Genomic DNA, 17,390 nt, shown 5'->3' with positions numbered 1-17,390 from the left:
ATAAATGATCTAGGGTTTTGTTTTGTTTTTTTTTTGGGACAGGGTTTCTCTGTGGCTTTGGAGGCTGTCCTGGAACTAGCTCTGTAGACCAGGCTGGCCTTGAACTCACAGAAATTCGCCTGCCTCTGCCTCCCAAGTGCTGGGATTAAAGGCATGTGCCACCAACGCCCGGCTTGTTTTGTTTTTTATACAGTGTCTTATGTAGTCCAGGCTAGCATCATACTCTTTATGTAGTTGAAGATAGCCTTGAGTTCTTGAACCTCAGGCCTTTACTCCCAAGTGTTGGGATTGTAGGCATGTGCCACCACACCCAACTAAATCAATCTTTCTTTCTTCCTTTCTTTCTCTCTTTATTTCCTTCCTCCTTTCTTTCTTCTTTGTCTTTTTAATGGGATCAGCATGCACACATGAGTTCTGGTTACTACTGGCGTGTTATGTGGCCGCCCTATACTCAGCACTGGTCTGTCTATGGTCTCTCTTCTTTCTAGAGCCCTAGTTTCTCAGCCAGGCATGACTCTATTTCAAAAAGCACATAGGCAACTTTGGTTTGATGGTCACAATTAGGGACATTTGCTATTGGCTCCTAGTAGGCAGAGTCATGCCTGTCTGGCAGTGCACAAGCAGTCTCCCCGCCAGGACAAAGGGCCATTCAGGATCAGATGCCAGTGGTGGCAAGGTGTAGGTCACACACCTCTGAGGTGGCATTTTGGTCTGGCCCATACCACCGCCCTGGGTCCCAGGGTTCCAGAGCAGCACTGGGCCAACCAATGACAAGGACACGAGAGGCAACACTGCAGCTCCTGAGATCTGTAAAAAGTAAAAACTGTGGCCAGATAGGCATTTCAGTGGCCAGGGAATGTGCACAGACCATTGTTGAAGGAGCTGAGGGTCCCTCAAGAGTCCCCCACAAGTGACCTGGCCTTTGCAAAGGTCTGGCTGTCATTGGCATTTTTCTCTTCCTGCAGATGGAAAATCCTGTCCCTCAGCCCATGCTCAGCCAGCTGCGGCCTTGGCACTGCCACACGAATGGTGGCCTGCATGCAGCTTGACCGAGGCAATGACACCGAAGTGGACGGAACTTTCTGTAAGGCTCTGGCACGGCCCCAGGCCACTGTCCCCTGCCTCATCACCGACTGTGCCTACCGGTGGCACATCAGCACATGGACAGAGGTAAGGGCAGTCAGATACCAGGGGTTCTGGATGGGGGCTAAGGAAAGCATCTGCAAGAGGTGTTTGTGCATGAGGGGGCCTGTGGTCCTGATTCACTATGACCCTTGGAAGGAGGGGAGAGTCTGCCGTGGTGTCCACTCAGAGCCAGGGACACAGCATGAACACCCTGACAGTTGAACTGCAAGAAGCCTGGGATCTGCAGATACTAGAAACCTCACTACGGTAGAGATCAGTGTCATCTTGTGACAACCACCTAGCAAATCACTGGAGAGACCAAGGGGGTGGAGCTCAGTTCCTGGGGGAGGAGCTCACTCATGGTGGTAGACAGCACAGAGACAGAACAGATAGGACAGTCCTCGGGGGCCTGCTCCCCACTCACCTAACCTCGGTCGGAAGGAATATGGATATCAGATGAAGACAGAACCTGCAGGAGAGCAGGACAGACACTGTTCCGCAGGGTCGAATACAGAAGGTCACTCTGGTTCCCTTCTTTAAAGCTCTGAGGGACAAAGAGGCCGATACAGCCATGGGTGGACACCGAGACCAGAATCTCAGGGCTTGTACCGTGAGCCCCCACAAAGGCACCCCTTTAGCTGCAGTCTCCTCACCTGTAAAGCAGAGATACCTGCCACCCTCCAGTATGTGAAGGGATGACATCATATCGCATCGTCCTGTGGTCAGTCTGTCTTGCCCCTCTTTGAGAGGGTCACCATGATATTCCACTTCTTTCTTGACAGTGCTCTGTTTCCTGTGGGGATGGCATCCAGCGCCGGCATGACACCTGCCTTGGACCCCAGGCCCAAGTGCCTGTGCCGGCCAGCTTCTGCCAGCACCTACCCAAGCCAGTGACAGTGAGGGGCTGCTGGGCTGGACCCTGTGCGGGACAGGAGATCCCCAGCTCACTGGCCCGGAAGGAAGCTACTCTTCCCAGCCAGACCCAGGCTGCTGTTACTGTTGCTTCTCTGGAGTGGTCCCAGCCTCAAGCCCACACCCTCTTCCCAGCCTCCCTGTCTCCGGGGATCCAGGAAAGCCTGGAGGAATCTGGTTAGGTTTCTTCCTGCTTCCTGTTGGGGAGGTTGGCATCTCGACCTGGGCCTGCCTGGGCAAGCACTCAGGCACTAGACCACATGCCTTTGGGCTCAGGGCCTCCTTCCCATCTGGCAAAAGGAAGCCACACTTTTCATGTGTGTGTGTGTGTGTGTGTGTGTGTGTGTGTGTGTGTGTGTATGTGTGTGTGTATGTGTGTGTGTATGTGTGTGTGTGTGTGTGTATAGACCAGAGGACAATTTTGGGTGTCATTCCTCAGGATCTGTCTATATTTTTTTAGACAGGGTCTCTCATCGGCTTGGAGCTTGCCCAAATAAGTTAGGCTGGCTGGCTGAGCCCCAGGGATCTACCTGTCTCTGCCTCCCCAGAGCTGGGACTAAAGGCACCTTCATACCCGCCTTTTAAAATGTAGGTTCTGGGGACTGAACTCAGGTCCCTATGCTTTCAAGAAAACACTTTACTGACTGGGCCATCTTTCCAGTTCAGAAGCCACACTTTTACTTCTGTCCCCTTCAAGTAACCTGAAGGTTGTAAGGTCAGGAGTTGAGGTCCATGGAGTCCCATGCCCACACACCACACCGCCTCCCTTTCCTTGAAGCACAGAGAAGTGACCTAGCGCCTTGGATGGTGACTAATGCTCTGACTTACAGCCACCTGCTCACCTTTGCCAGCCTTACCTGTCAGCCCTGCTCTGCTCTGCTCACCTCACGCCTCCTGCGCCCCCTGTAGGTGCCTGCGGAAGGCAGTACCTGGAGCCCACAGGAACAATTGACATGCGAGGGCGAGGGCAGGAAGACTGCGTGGTGGCCATTGGGCGGCCTCTAGGTGAAGTGGTGACCCTCCAAGTCCTCCAGAGCACCCTCGAGTGTAGCGCAGGTACATCCCGAGACAGGTGGGCAGCTGCTGAGCTTCGGGGCCTGGGGCACCTCCAGTGTATCCCCATTTCTGACAGGATGCCCCTACTTGGCATTTTAAAGGCTGTTTCATGACTGGAGTGTGGTGATCTCCATTTATACAATAGGAACCTGGGGGGATGAGAGCTTTGGTGACATGCCCCCTGCTTAGTCACATTATCCAGTGAGAGGGAGAGTGGTTAGTTGAACTCAGCCCTGAGCCACTGCTGCTGACCAGGAGTGGGGGTACTGGCTCCTCACTGCCCTGCCCTGCCCTTTCTAGGGGAGCTGTTGCTGCTTTGGGGTAGATTCACATGGAGGAAGACATGCTGGAAGATGTCTGGCATGACATTCGTCACCAAAACCAACACGGTGGTGGTGCGGCAGCGTCGTGTGCTGCCGGGCAGAAGAGGGGTGTTGCTACAGTACTGGAGTCAGCCTGCCCCAGGGACTGTCTACAGAGGTACGGCCAGGGCCTGGGCCTCCCCACCTTCTCACTGGGTGCTTATGCCTGTGTCTCTGTGGACAGGGCATTTTCAACAGGAGAGAGCTGGCCAGGATGGGGTCCCTGGGTGGGTGCAGATGTGTCCCTGTCCCATCCTTCACAGCACTGCCCCATTCCCTTGACCTTGGTTCTCAGGTCTTTGCAGGTCCTCTCAGGTCTGTGAACCACTTTCCCCCAGCCTGCTTCTGGTGGCTTGTATGCGTACGCTAGCATTCACAAATAAGGTGCCCGCACTCCATACTCTTCAGACAGAGGGCATCTCATGGACTACTGCTTTACCCAGAGCCCAGACAGTTCTCTAAGAGCCTCCTTCACCTCATGGGTTTGATGGAGAAGTCTTTTACCTTGCTGATTCCAGACGATTCTGCATGGCCCAGGCTTCCTGTGAAAGTGGTGCGACAGGGGCAGTAACTCTGCAAAGGAGGTTGTCTGTCTGTCTGTTTGTTTTTCTTCAGTTTTTCAAGACAGGGTTTCTCTGTAGCTCTGGAGGCTGTCCTGAAAATCACTCTGTAGACCAGGCTGGCCTCGAACTCACAGAGATCCTCCTGTCCCTGCCTCCCGAGCGCTGGGATTAAAGGCATGCACCACCACAGCCCAGCCTCTGCAGAGGTTTAATGTGTCACCCTTTTCCACAGCTGCTGTGCTGGTGGCTAAGTGCGCAGGTGCTGCGGGGTCCTGCTGGGAAGGCCACCGGCTTCACTCACATCGCTTCTCACTTCTCACATGAAGACAGTGTGCCTTAAAGGGGGGGGGCTTCCTTTGGAACACTGATGATAGCAGCGGACAGCAAAACTGAAACCCAGCTTTTCTGCCAGTTTTGTATTTTAAGTAATTTGTAGCACAAGTTCATTGAATTCTCTTTTTTTGTTTTTTTGAGACGGGGTTTCTCTGTGGCTTTGGAGGATGTCCTGGAACTAGCTCTTATAGACCAGGCTGGTCTTGAACTAACAGAGATCCACCTGCCTCCGCCTCCTGAGTGCTGGGATTAAAGGCGTGTGCCACCACCGCTGGGCCCTCTCTCTCTCTCTTTCTCTCTCTCTAAGATATTATGTATAGTGTTCTTTTTGCATGTACGTCTGCAGGCCAGAGAGGGCATCAGATCTCATTACAGATGGTTGTGAGCCACCCTGTGGAACTCAGGACCTCTGGAAGAGCAGTCAATGCTCTTAACCTCTGAGCCATCTCTCCGAACCCCACTGAATCCTCTTCTAAAATCCCCTGCCCAAAGCATGCCACTGCTCCCTTCCCACAGCAGAGGAAACCAAACCTTGGAGCCTTTCAGTTCCCTTAAAAAGTATTTTCTTTATTGTGACTGTGTGTGTATGATGTGTGTGTGGGCCTGTGCATGGTGTGGGTGTGGAAGACGGGGAGACTCCATGGAGTCAGTTTTCTCCTTGCTTTATGTGGGTTCCTGTGGTTCAACAGGGTGTCAGGGTTGTGCAGAAAGAACCAAATTTTTACCCACTGAGCCAACTCATCAGCCCTCCTTTCCCTTAAAAAATTAGAGTGTGTGTGTGTGTGTTTGTATGTGTGTGTGTATGTGTGTGTGAGTGTGTGTATATGTGTGTATGCGTGAGTGTGTATGTGTGTGTCTATGTGTGTGTGTCTGTGTGTGAGTGTATGTGTCTGTGTATGTATGTGTATGTGAGTGTGTGTGTGTCTGTGTATGTATGTGTATGTGAGTGTGTGTGTCTGTGTATGTATGTGTATGTGAGTGTGTGTGTATGTGTGTGAGTGTGTGTCTGTGTATGTATGTGTATGTGTGTGTGAGTGTGTGTGTATGTGTATGTGAGTGTGTGTCTGTGTATGTAGGTGTATGTGAGTGTGAGTGTGTGTATATATGTGTATGTGTATGTGAGTGTGTGTGTATGTATGTGTATGTGAGTGAGTCTGTGTATGTATGTGTGTGAGTGTGTGTGTCTGTGTATGTATGTGTATGTGAGTGTGTGTGTCTGTGTGTGAGTGTGTGTCTGTGTATGTATGTGTATGTGAGTGTGTGTCTGTGTATGTGCGTGTATGTGAGTGTGCGTGTATGTATGCGTATGTGAGTGTGTGTCTGTGTATGTGTGTGTATGTGAGTGTGTGCGTGTATGTATATGTATGTGAGTGTGTGTCTGTGTATGTGTGTATGTGAGTGTGTGCGTGTATGTATGTGTATGTGAGTGTGTGTGTGTGTGTGTGTGTGTTGTGGGGCAGGGGGCAGTGTCAGAAGTTCTGTTCCACCGTGTGTGTCCCCGCAATCACACTCACGTTGTCGGGACTGCACAAAGCCCTTCACCTGCCGATCCATCCTCACCTGCCCCTCTAGGATCACCGCCTGGAACCAATCTATTAGAAGTGGTCAGAGTGAAGGCTCAGCAGCGGGGACAGTCTGCCAGGGACCATCCTGGTATCAGTAGTGTCCCCGAGGTGGCCCACAGCCAGTCAATCCTCTTGTTCTTGCCTGCAGAATGTGACAGGCAGCTCTTTGGACCTCGGGGTGAAATTGTGAGTCCCCCACGGAGCCCAGATGGGAGGAGTGCGAGGAGCTGCCGGGTGTTCATCAGCGTGGCTCCGCAGGCCCGCATTGCCATCCGTGCCCTGGCCAGTGACGTGGGCACCGCCTGTAAGGGGACCAATACCAACTATGTCTCGGTGAGGTCACCAGGACGGGGTAGAGATGGGGTGGCTTTTCATGTTTCTGGAGGGCTGTCTCTAGGAAGGGGAATGGGGTGCTGGGTTTAGGGAACCCTTTCGGTTTATTTCTCACCCAAACTTCAAAATTGTTTGCAAGAGTAGGAAGGAGGGTTTCTGCCACTAACTCACCAGCAAGTGCTTGTTGCTCTGCCTGCAAGAAGAGGGAAACCCTTTTCTGGGGGTAGATTGCCTATTGACCCAGAGTGGAAGCATCGTGTTCATGTCTGGTTTGTTTGTTTGCTTGTTTCAGAAGAGCATAGGGAGAGTTGAGGGTTTGTATGCTCCACAAGACATCAGATCACCCCAGAATCAGGAATCAGCAGCATTCCAGCTCTGGCACCTGGCTGTGTGTCCTGGGGAAGGGGCCCAAAGTCTCTGAGCTTCAGTTTCTTGGAGAGAACTTTGTCCCTCATGGGAGCTCCCGTGAGAATCAGACATGATTCTAAGCAGCCAGGAGTCTGTAAATTCTACACAAGGATCACTCATGGCCTGGTCTGGCTACTTGCTTCTCCAGATCAGGGATATCCACAGTCTGAGGACCACAACATTTCGGGGGCAGCAGATGCTCTACTGGGAGTCGGAAGGCAGCGAGGCGGAACTGGAGTTTAGCCCTGGTTTCCTGGAGGCGCATGCTAGCCTCCAGGGTCAGTACTGGACCATCCCACTGAGGACACCAGAACAGGACAACAGCCTGGTTCTGTCCTAAATTTCTCTTCAACTGCCCGAAAGGAAGGCAACCCTACACTTAAGTGGCCAGCCCTGGAGGGTGCAACACTAGCCTCTTGGGAGGTTCTGACGCCTGCCAGTCTTAGGGAACCTCTTTTAGGGACCTTTTCCAGGTGCAGAAGGGCTGGGGTTGGGAGGTAAAGATGGGAAAAGCAGTCCCAGCTTCAGTTGCTAATAAAGGATACAGTAAACCTAACTGGCGTTTTCCTCCCATAACCTGCCCTAACTGGGCTTGAAAGCTCATTCTACTGCAAGGCGAGGTTTCCTGGACGTCTAAGGAGGGCCTTCGCCAATTCTAGACGAAGTGTTTCAACCTTGTTAAGAAAAAAGGCCAGTCCGAACCAGGCGCACCTGCTGGAAAGCTTAACGAATTGTAAACACGCCCCTTATGCTAATTTACACCAGTCCCGGGCCCACCCTCCCGCACCCCGCTACTGGCCTGTGGGTCCGCCCCTATGCTAATCACCGCCTCTCCCACAAGGCCGCGCGCGCGGGTGGACACGTCCCTTTGTGCGCGCCTGGGGCTGTGCGCAGCTTAGTGTCCCAGCAGCATGAGCGGCTTGGGCGCAGCCGGTGCGGCCGCCGGCCCTGCCCCGCCGGCACAGGAGGAGGGCATGACATGGTGGTACCGCTGGCTGTGCCGTCTGGCCGGCGTGCTGGGGGCCGTGTGTGAGTACCGCGGCTGGGGAGCGGGCGTCCCCGGGGTTGCCATGGCTCCTGGCCTCGGGCCTGCGTTCTGCCACTCGGAGTGCGGTGGTCGGAGGCCGAGCCGACCTGGCCGTGTCCAGGGGAGCCGAGACTCGGGGGAAGGGGGAGAAGACTCGCGTCTTTCTCTTCCTGATCCTCCTCGGCCTGGCGATGCTCTCCTGGGCTGGGGTGGGACTATCGAATTCCCAGCCTTTGGGCAAAGCTTGTTCATACGTGGGGGCGGGGGCAGGTCGCCACAGGCTGGGAAGTTTGCTTGAGAGTCAGAAGGTGCCAGGGGGTAGATGGGTCCCTCAGGATGGCTGGGCAGGGAGTGGGGGACAGGCAGCTTCTCTTCGGTTTCTCACTGTCTATTTAGACTCCGGTTCTTTAGCGTCCACACTCTTCCTGATGCTTCTTACTGGCCCGGTGTCTTCCACACCAGTCCCTGGTTCACACCCCCTGAGCTTAGGACCCAGAGAGCTCCAAAAGGATAAAAGAGAAAGGCAGGTCCGCTTCTTATGTGCAGCTGTGTTGCTGGCCTTCCAAACCAGACCTTTGAACCGAATGTGTTTCCTAAATCCTGTCTGTCCCTTTCATTGTGAATTCCTAGAAGCCCAGGGGGAATGCTGGTCTCAGGAAAGGAAGGTCCGAGGATCCCATTGCCTACCTGGTGCAGGAGCAGAAACTGTGTGGGTAGGGCAGACCCATCTGCTCTCCTGCCTGAAGGAGTACCTTGAAGCTCATCTGTGCAGAGGATCCAGCTGGAAGTTCAGGTGGATAGGGTGGGGTTAGGTATGGGCTGCCCTGGTAAGGCAGCTCCGAAGGGAATTTGCTGAGGTCGAGTTCAAATCCTCTTCAGTGCAGTTAGCTATTTCAAGGTGGTATTAAGGGGTTCAAGAGCGAGGAAGATCCTGACCATGACCTGCATGCCTTCACCCTCCCTCCTTCTTGGTGATCCCAGGTGGCTTCTAGATTGACTTTGTATAACGACATCTCCCTTTTATGGAGGACATAGCAGTAGCACTCCAAGTGGTTGGATTTGAGCCCTTGGTTGTCAGAGGACTTCTGTTTATCTGGGTTGTGACCTGGTCCTCCCCAAGGCTGGCTGTGTAGGGAAGCCTGGGTGGAGTGGAGCCGTAGATGGGATGCTAATGGCAGCAGTGCAGGCCCCTCAGGTGAGGCCAGGCCCAGCTGCACACAGGCAGGAGGTAGGTAGTTCCTCACTCCTGTGGCCCTGGACGCCTTGCTGCCAGAGCTCCACGTGGATGAGTGCTGTTTTGAGTTCTGTGTGAGAGGAGGAGGCTTTATGGCTTAGGAGCTGTGCCATCCAGAGTCGGTCATTTGGTCCATTCTCCTGCATCAGCTTCCATTTGCATAGTGTAACACAGGAAAGAGGCGTTCCACTGGAATTCCAGGCCCAGTGGAAGGATCAGGTGCCATGGGCTTGCTGCAAGTTTAATGAGTTGGTTGCTAATTGCAGCCTCAGAGGGCCAACCCTCTGCCCCTCCCTGGCAACAACCTGGGCTTGTGTCCGGCCTGGTTGGGCAGCTCCCAGGAATGTCCTTAGAGGCTCCCAGAGTTCCTGGTGAGGGACTTCCTGGTGAAGCCAGCTGCCGGCTCTGAGTGGGTGTGGCAGACTGCGTCCCTGAGGTGCAGTCATAGGAGAGGAGCCTCAGGCTCCACACTGGAGTGGAGTTATGGGAAAAAGAGGACACTGTCCCCTCATGGTGTTGTGCTATTCTGTCGGGACACAACATGCCCATGTGTAGGAGAGAAAATGAGTTTAGAAGGCTACGTGCCCAGGGTCACTTGGCTGGTGTTTTAGATGCGGGACCAACATTTGGATCTTACCTGGTGCCCATCAGTGTATTATGAGAGGCATCCCTGTCCTGACCCAAATTCAAGCTGTAGCCAGACACAGTGGCATATATCTGTAATCCCAGCCCCCAGGAGACTGAGGAAGCAGGATAGTGTTTGAGGTCAGCTTGGGCTACAGAGTAGGAATCTGTCTCAAAGGAAAAACAGCAGCAGCAGCAGCAGCAACAACAAAACCCAAAAAAAGTCTCTGTCCCTAAGGGGGATAAAAAGCACCCAAAACCCTAACCAAGCAAGCATAAGCAGCAACAAGCAGCTCAGGTCTGAGACGGCTTCCTGAGTAGCCTGCTTTGTGGATGACGGTAGAAACCTTGCTAAGGTTCTTGTTGAAGGCAGAGCAGGCCTGACCTCTTGAGGAAATTTTGATGATAGCTGGGAACCAAGGGCTGACCCACCAGAGCCTTAGGTTTGAGAAGGGTGTTGCTTTACCATCCCCTAAGTGTGAAAGTAGCTAGGTTTGAGGTTCAGAAACAGGCTTATTGAGTCTCTCAGCTGTCTCAGGTGATGGCGGGTTGCTGAGGGAAGCCCCAGTGCTAGGCATCTGAAGGGAGCCCCGTGAGTTCTCAGCGTCTGCCCAGACAGCCTTCTGCAAGCTGTGCCCCATACCCCACTAACCCTGCCCGTGTCTTTTGCTTTGAAGCCTGCGCCATCTCTGGACTCTTCAACTGTGTCACCATCCACCCTCTGAATATCGCAGCTGGTGTGTGGATGATGTGAGTAGCCGTGAACAGCCTGCCCTGGTGGGGTTTGAGGTCTGTGATGCAGGGCTCATCCCCCTTCCTGCTCCCACCACATTTAGGTTTCCTCATAATGGGCCAGTGGGCCAGCCGGCTGAGCCTTTATGGGGTACAAGGTCACAGAGTTGCTGAGCGTCTACCTAGCTAGACATTGTAGACTCCTTGTGGACTACAATGGGCCGTTGCCTCTGGGAGCTCCAGAGCCATGCTGTGTAAGGTCAGAGTTGAGGGTCTACGAGGAGAGAAGAGGGTGGTCATCTGGGAGGCGGTGAGCAGGGCTAGTTAGGGGGGCAGATGCAGATGGAACTAGTGGCTGTAGCATCCATAGGCGAGCTCCTTATCACCCTCTTCCTGGCAGCTGGATCCCAGGGAAAGGGGCGCCAGAGTAAGGGCTGCTCAAGGCATATGGGAAAGCTCTGTGCATTAGCATTTGTCAGTGCCTACAAGGGGCTACACAGTCATTTGGGGCAAGGCACAGGCCCTGTCTTAGGCCTCAGGCCAGGATGATTTGGTCTTGTGGTGATGTGTGCAGAGGCCTGCGCTAGTCCACGGTGGCAAGGATGGGGACTGTAGAGGTTGTGTACAGACTGGTGGGACAGTGAGCTGGTTTTGGAAGACTGGTGGCCGTGGTAGGTGGGGAGGTAGGCAGTGGTCTAGAGTTACAAGAGCTGTATCTGTGACGCAGACTGTCATAGGCACTTCCCTTCCAAATGTGTGGCCTGGCAAAGGCCCAGTTGTCTGGTCATGACCATTACCCACCTATTCGAGCAAAGACTTTCAGCTTAGCTGCTCCCAGCAGCTGGGCAAGGATTGAAGGCTCCTGAGTGGAAGCTCCAGGCATGGGCTGCCCACTATCGTGCATCTTATCTGCCTGGCCCACATGGTTTCAGGCCTTAGGTCATGAGTGGTCCTTAGCAACTGGGTGCAGCCAGCCCTTGCACTTCTGCTGGGGGCATCCTGCCCTCAATGGCAGTGTTGGGACTATGATGATACTACTAACAATTGGCATTGTGACTAAGTTCTGTGGGTGAACATGCTGTTAGCTCAAGATACCATCGAGGTGCAAGGGTCTTAGCTCTTCATTTCAGAGTTGGCGGGATCTTCCTCCTGGATGCTTGGGCAGTTAGAGATGCTGCGGGATGGGGCGGGGCAGGGTGTTGAGCTGCTTGGCAGAAACTGGTACCTTGTGCTATCTAGGTGCTTATAGAAGCCAGAGGGCCTGTGGGAGGGTGGTGTTCCTTGAGCCACTAGCAAAAAGGCTTTTGCAGCCCCAGGTTGTCAACTGTCATTGTCCTTTCTGCCTTTGCCCCTGTAGCATGAACGCCTTCATCCTCCTGTTGTGCGAGGCGCCCTTCTGCTGCCAGTTCGTGGAGTTTGCAAATACAGTAGCTGAGAAGGTGGACCGGCTGCGCTCCTGGCAGAAAGCTGTTTTCTACTGCGGGTGAGGGCTGCTGGGCTGGCCCTATGGCGTGGTTCTTCAAACTCTTACTGGTTAAAGCAGGTATTGGTAGGGTGGGTGGGGTAGAGGCCTTTCTTTCCCGCAGAAGTTTTTGTTTGATAGCTGTGGACACAGCCACTGGCCCATCCAATATCAGCTGCTGAAGAATGGGACCCAGTATCTGCCTTCTGGAACTCAGATGGCAGCTATGGTCACACAAGCTCTGTAGCAGTACGTGTGTAGGAGAACAGGAAAGCAGCTGTTGTAGTCAGGTTGTAGTCAGAGTTGTCAGACAGGTTGTAGTACATCTGTGTGAGCATTGTGCAGCCTTGAAAGGAGTGTGGCCAACCTAGATGTCCAGACATGAGCTTGTAGAACAGAAAACACAAATTTCCTCTAAATACGCTTTTTCTCCTGGTTCTGACAAGTGCAGTGTGTCATAAGACTGCACCACTTCCGAGATAAATTGAATACACAGAAGCCTCTAGGTAGTGATATTTATCACAATTTATCTTTGAGATCAGGTTATATCAAAGCTTGGTAGAGGCTCAGTGGCTTCAGCAGTGAAAATATACAAGAGTGTGTCGTGTGCCCGCTGGCAGTTTTCTGATGTGTCTGACTCCAAAGGGAACACAGGATCACAAAGTTCTAATCAGTGTAGCATGGTTTGTGTGTATGCACGCACACATTCGTGAGCATGCATACCTGTATGTGGGTGCACATGAATGTGGAAGCCAGATTTGGACATAAGGTATTTTCCTCAGTTACTTTCCATTTGTCTTTATAGACAGGGTCTTTCACTGAACCTGGAGCTCATAAATTTGGCTAGACTGCCTGGCCAGTGAGCTCTAGGAATCCACCTGTCTCTACCTCACCAGCCCTGATGTACTTGGGTTTTTATGGGGATCCAAACACGTGCAGTAGGTACCTTACCATCTAAGCATGTCCTCATCCCTTCCTTTTTCCCCCTTTTGTATTTGAAATGGTCTCACTATGTAGACCTGACTGGCCTTGAACTCACAAAGATTCATCTGTCTCTGCCGCCTGAGTGCTGGGATTTAAGGCATGAGTCACCATACCTGGCTTTCTTTGAGTTTTTAAGATGTGTTGTCATGATGCTCACAGTAAAGTCATTTGTAAAGTAGAAAATGATCACTCCACACCTCACTACCTGTTAATTTTTTTGGCATGTGTCTCTCCAGTCTGAATCCAGACACTTTTGAAGCTCATCTTATCGATGCAGGCCAGAAGAGGGCACCAGATCTCACACTACAGATGGTTGTGTGAGCCACCATGTGGTTGCTGGGAATTGAACTTAGGACCTCTGGAAGAGCAGACAGTGCTCTTAACCACTGAGCCATCTCTCCAGCCCTGAAGCTCATCTTTAACATGCTTATAACTGCTGAACCTGTTTTTTTTGACTTGCTGTGGTAGCAACATTTTCAGTATTATCAAAAAGACTATGACATTCCTCTTAATTTTTTTTTAAAGAAAGAGTCTTTTTCTTTAATTTTTTTTAAGATTTATTTATTTATTTATTATGTATACAGTGTTCCTCCTGCATATATGATTGCAGGCCAGAAGAGGGCACTGGTTCTCATTACAGATGGTTGTGAGCCGTCATGTGGTTGCTGGGAATTGAACTTAGGACCACTGGAAGAGCAGCCAGTAATCTTAAGCACTGAGCCATTTCTCCAGTCCCATTCCTTTTAATGCTAAACACATTTATTCAGCTGGACATAACTGCCTTTGTCTTAATTTGTCAGCTCATGTCAATCAAGTCTGGTGAACATCTGTCTGCTAAAACTACCACGATGCCATTGCTAGGAGATGTTTCCAGGCGTGGAATTACCAGATCAAAGGTTAGGTCACTCAGAAGATCCTAACATACTTGGCTCAGTTTCCTTTCGGAGAGACCGTCTGGGTGTCATCCCGTCCCCACCCAGCGCCTCGTGATACTTTCACATGTATACCCATTGTCTGAGAAGTAAGACGCCCTCCTGAATATTCACATTCATTTTCTTTCTCAAAAGGTCTCTGGTTCTTGATCTGCTCTTTTGAGAGCTTTAATGTTTGACTTTGCAGGCTGTATGTTTTCACTATTAAAGAGCTCACATTCCTCTGCTGTTTCCCATTCTGTTTTTTCCAGCCTATTTGCCTTTAATGTTAATGATTTTCCTGCTGTGGTCTTTTCCCTCAAGATTTCTATTATTTTATTATAGAGAATCCTCAACGTAAGATGGGTTCCCATCTAGATAAAGCAGATACCCCATTGAGAACACAATAGCACACCTCCCCTACCAAACACAGCTATCGCCACCTTCACCAGGCTTAAATCCCCAATGCTGGGCCTGCAGAGCTTGGGACTCAGAACTCTCTAGTCAATGTCTGCAGAGTGCCACAACACAACCATTTAAGTCAAGGACCCTCCGCACTTTTGCTATAATGAAATCTACACCGGAAATCCAAGGAGTGCAGTTGGCTCTGAGTGTCGTCTTCCTGCTCTGGGCGCCTCCTCTCCAGAAGTGACTGAACTGAGAGCTGGGCTGCAGGCTCCAGAATCTTCCTAGTCAGCCTGTCTGGAAAGCCCACCTCTCAAGACCGAACTGCAGAGGGTCTTAGGTGGGAGGGCCACCACCAGGTGGCGCCAGCCTGCTACTGAAGCCCCAGCTCGAGCTGCACTGGCTTCAGTGTTGCCTTGGGTGTGATCTGGGTAGGGGTTGCTGTGCTGATGAGAGAGTTCATTCAGTGCTTGTGATGTGGGTGTGGGGTAAGTGGCCAGCAGTCCTCACCTTGGCATCAGGGTCTCAGGTTTGACCCCACTTCATAGTGGAGATGGAGCCTTGAGAGGCTAACTTGGTCACATGACTATATAGGTGGACTATACCCCCATCCTCTGGGCCCAGCCTCTCTGTTTTAATGACTAGTGGGGTCACATACCCAGCTCTTTGCTGTTTAACCCTTTGTGGGCCACAGATCTTGCCACAGAGACCTGACAATGGTTTTGAAATGTGTCTCCAGAAGGGATGTTTGAGGACCACACAGGGCCAGCACATGTGATGGGAGTGCACCCTTGACCTCTGTTCTCTCCTAGGATGGCCATCGTCCCCATCGTCATGAGCCTGACCCTGACCACACTGCTGGGCAACGCCATCGCCTTTGCCACTGGGGTGCTGTACGGACTATCTGCCCTGGGCAAAAAGTGCGTCTGCAGCCCAGCCCCAGGCTGGGGCCTCCTTTGCCGCCCCTGCTACCCCGTCTCAAGTGGGAAAGGTCTGAGTGGGACCCTTTGTCCAGTTATGCACAGTGGTCACAAGTGGCTTACCTGTGCTCTCAGAAACAGAGGCAAGAACTCGGGACAGCTTAGGTGGCCCCTCTTGGCTGGCTTGATACCATGAGGTATGCATCAAGGCATTGTAGCCAGCTGCCACCTTTCCCCTTCAGCTCAGTCAAGTTCAGTGCCAGGCAACATGTGCCCCGGTCAGAGTAACAAGGCCTCTGTCCCTTTGACAGTGGCCTCTGGGGAGCACAGTCCTGGAGGAATATTCCTGCAGGTCACATCTGGGTTGCAAACTGGGAGTTGGCGGTGGGGGGGCCGTGCCTATGGAACACCTACTTTTCTCTTCCTAGGGGTGATGCCATTTCTTACGCTCGGATCCAGCAGCAGAGGCAACAGGCAGACGAAGAGAAGCTGGCTGAGACTCTGGAGGGGGAGCTGTGAGGTGAGGCAGGGCGGCCTACCCTCATTGGATTCTACTGCCATTGGGTTCTGTGTGAAGTCTGGAGAAGGCTGAGCGTCAATTCTGCTAAATGGCCTGGAGAGGAGTCCCTGCAAGTCACCATGCCTCAAGTCTTCCTGTGTCCATCCTGTTCTCTGAACTACTGAGCTTGGAGCTCCTGCCCTACTGATACTGAAGACCTGGGCCATAGGCTATGGATGGGATCAACTCACTCCTGCTAGCCTGTGGAGCAGACTCCTGCGCTAGTTACCCGTCCCAGACCTAAGAGCAGCCACTCCTGAGCACACTGGTCCTCAACTGGTTAACAGGCTGATCACCCAGGCTCCGGCCACTTCAGGCTTCATCCTTTTTAGGTCCGAGCTTGCTGGCGGTTGAGGCTTCAGCTCTGCCCCACGCACCTGTACCCAGAGCAGAGGACGGGTACAGCGGTGTCCTGAGGCCAGCTGTCACTGCCAGGAGCAGGACAGATAGCTGGGCTTTGAGAATATATAGCACTCCCAGGATGCAGCTTCCTGGCCAGAAGAGCAGCCTTGGACAAGCTATTTCAGGACACCTTGCTGTTCCGTTTCCCATGGGTTCTGCCCCTCCGCCAGTTCAGGCTTCGGTGCTAGGAAGTGTGTGTGTGTGTGTGTGTGTGTGTATGGTGTGTGTTGGGAGTGTGTACTGCAGTGAGAACCTCTTTGTCAGTGACAGCAGGCTCACTATTAGTAGGGATTGACCTCAGGTATTTCTCCCAACTTGCCCCTGGCATTCTGTAGCCTTTGAAGAGCTGGGCAGAGACCAGAGCCACCTCTCACACAGAGCTGGCCCTGTCTCAGGTACCAGATCACGACAAGTAAGCTGCATGGCTAGGGTGTGGAGACCTCCTACCCTGGAACTGGCCCTCCTGGACATACCCTGGCTATCCCCCATCCTTCCTCTGTACTACTGTCTTTTCCTACTGTCCTGTGATATTGGCACTAGTGGCTGATTAGATGGGACCTTAGCCATTAGGCACGTGTTTGGTGGCCTGGCTAAGGATGATGTGGAAAATGCTAAGTCTTGCCTCCCTCCAGGTGCAAGACCTTCAGCTGGGCCTGCTCCATGGAAGCCAGCCCCAGAGTTGTTGAACTTCTAGGGGATCGTTAGCTCTGTAGTGTTTGGGGCCAGAAGTAGTGGGTATTCTATTGGGATAGAGGCTCTTTGATCTTTGGACTCTGGGGAAAGCAGATGTCACAGTGTAGCTGGTTTGGTGGGACATGTCTTCAGGGTTCACCTGAGGCTCTTTTTCTTAAGCCAGGAATGGGCTTCAAGGGCTTTGCATATGTATGAGTGTCCCAGGGCCTGTGTTCCCAGGAAGACCTGTCTACCTCCCAGGAGGAGCAAAGGCCCTACCTGCCCCTCTGGTTACATATAGAGGTATAAGATTCAGGTCTCTTCTGCCCAGGCCTTCTGCCCCCTAGCAGTGGAACTCACTGGCTGTATCTATAGTAAGATTGTACCCACTAGGGAAATCCATTTTGTACTGGACAGGCATGGGATGGGGTGTAAAGGTATAGGCCCTCAGACATAGACCACAGTGCGGCAGTCACTTACGTCCTGAGGTTCTTGGAAGCACAGCGGGTCTGGAGCCCATTGCCTTGCCTCTGAGCACGGGCACTGTGTAGCCCACACTAGGCCCCATTCTTGCCTGTGTCTGGCTGTTTCCTGTGGCTCCCTCTGCCACTCACCCCCTGGTCTGTTTGTTGCTTAGCTTACAGTGGAGTAAAGCAAGGCTGTAGTTGGAATGAATGCACAGTCTACCTGTCACCTTCTGTCTTCAGTGCCTGTGACTGGCAAGGAGACCCTGTCTGTGCCAGCTGGGCCCAGCCTGGCCTGGGCCTGCTCACAGGGTCTCAAAGAAAGTCGCCTATTCAT

The 17,390-nt window shown here is 52.5% G+C and overlaps 2 protein-coding genes across 6 annotated transcripts in view; both read left to right on the top strand.

Annotated features, from left to right (window-relative positions):
* Positions 1-7,213, top strand: part of Adamts13 (ADAM metallopeptidase with thrombospondin type 1 motif 13) — a 31,837-nt gene extending 24,624 nt beyond the window's left edge. The window contains exons 24-29 of one of the 2 annotated variants that reach the window (XM_013124700.3): positions 966-1,170; positions 1,908-2,214; positions 2,947-3,093; positions 3,394-3,573; positions 6,065-6,249; positions 6,806-7,213. In XM_013124700.3, the coding sequence (XP_012980154.1) occupies positions 966-1,170; positions 1,908-2,214; positions 2,947-3,093; positions 3,394-3,573; positions 6,065-6,249; positions 6,806-6,997 (1,216 nt within the window). In that variant the 3' untranslated portion in view covers positions 6,998-7,213. The other variant, XM_040745169.1, reaches the window with a different exon arrangement.
* Positions 7,214-7,512: 299 nt separating this feature from the next.
* On the top strand, positions 7,513-17,264 carry Cacfd1 (calcium channel flower domain containing 1). 4 transcript variants are annotated; one of them, XM_021236126.2, is made up of 6 exons: positions 7,551-7,686; positions 8,315-8,477; positions 10,220-10,292; positions 11,632-11,757; positions 14,849-15,027; positions 15,385-17,264. In XM_021236126.2, the coding sequence occupies exons 3-6, from the start codon at positions 10,288-10,290 to the stop codon at positions 15,546-15,548; spliced, it is 474 nt and encodes a 157-aa protein (XP_021091785.1). In that variant the 5' UTR covers positions 7,551-7,686; positions 8,315-8,477; positions 10,220-10,287; the 3' UTR covers positions 15,549-17,264. The 4 variants fall into 4 exon arrangements, with proteins under 4 accessions (XP_021091784.1, XP_005085453.1, XP_021091785.1 ...); XM_021236125.1 differs by lacking the exon at positions 8,315-8,477 and having other exon boundaries at positions 7,513-7,686; XM_005085396.4 differs by lacking the exon at positions 8,315-8,477 and having other exon boundaries at positions 7,518-7,686; positions 14,849-14,956.
* Positions 17,265-17,390: the final 126 nt, after the last annotated feature.

This window comes from Mesocricetus auratus, unplaced genomic scaffold (genome assembly GCF_017639785.1).
Source record: "Mesocricetus auratus isolate SY011 unplaced genomic scaffold, BCM_Maur_2.0 Super-Scaffold_100004, whole genome shotgun sequence".
In the NCBI taxonomy this organism is placed as follows: Eukaryota; Metazoa; Chordata; class Mammalia; order Rodentia; family Cricetidae; genus Mesocricetus; species Mesocricetus auratus.
This window is presented reverse-complemented; position numbering and strand designations above follow the sequence as displayed.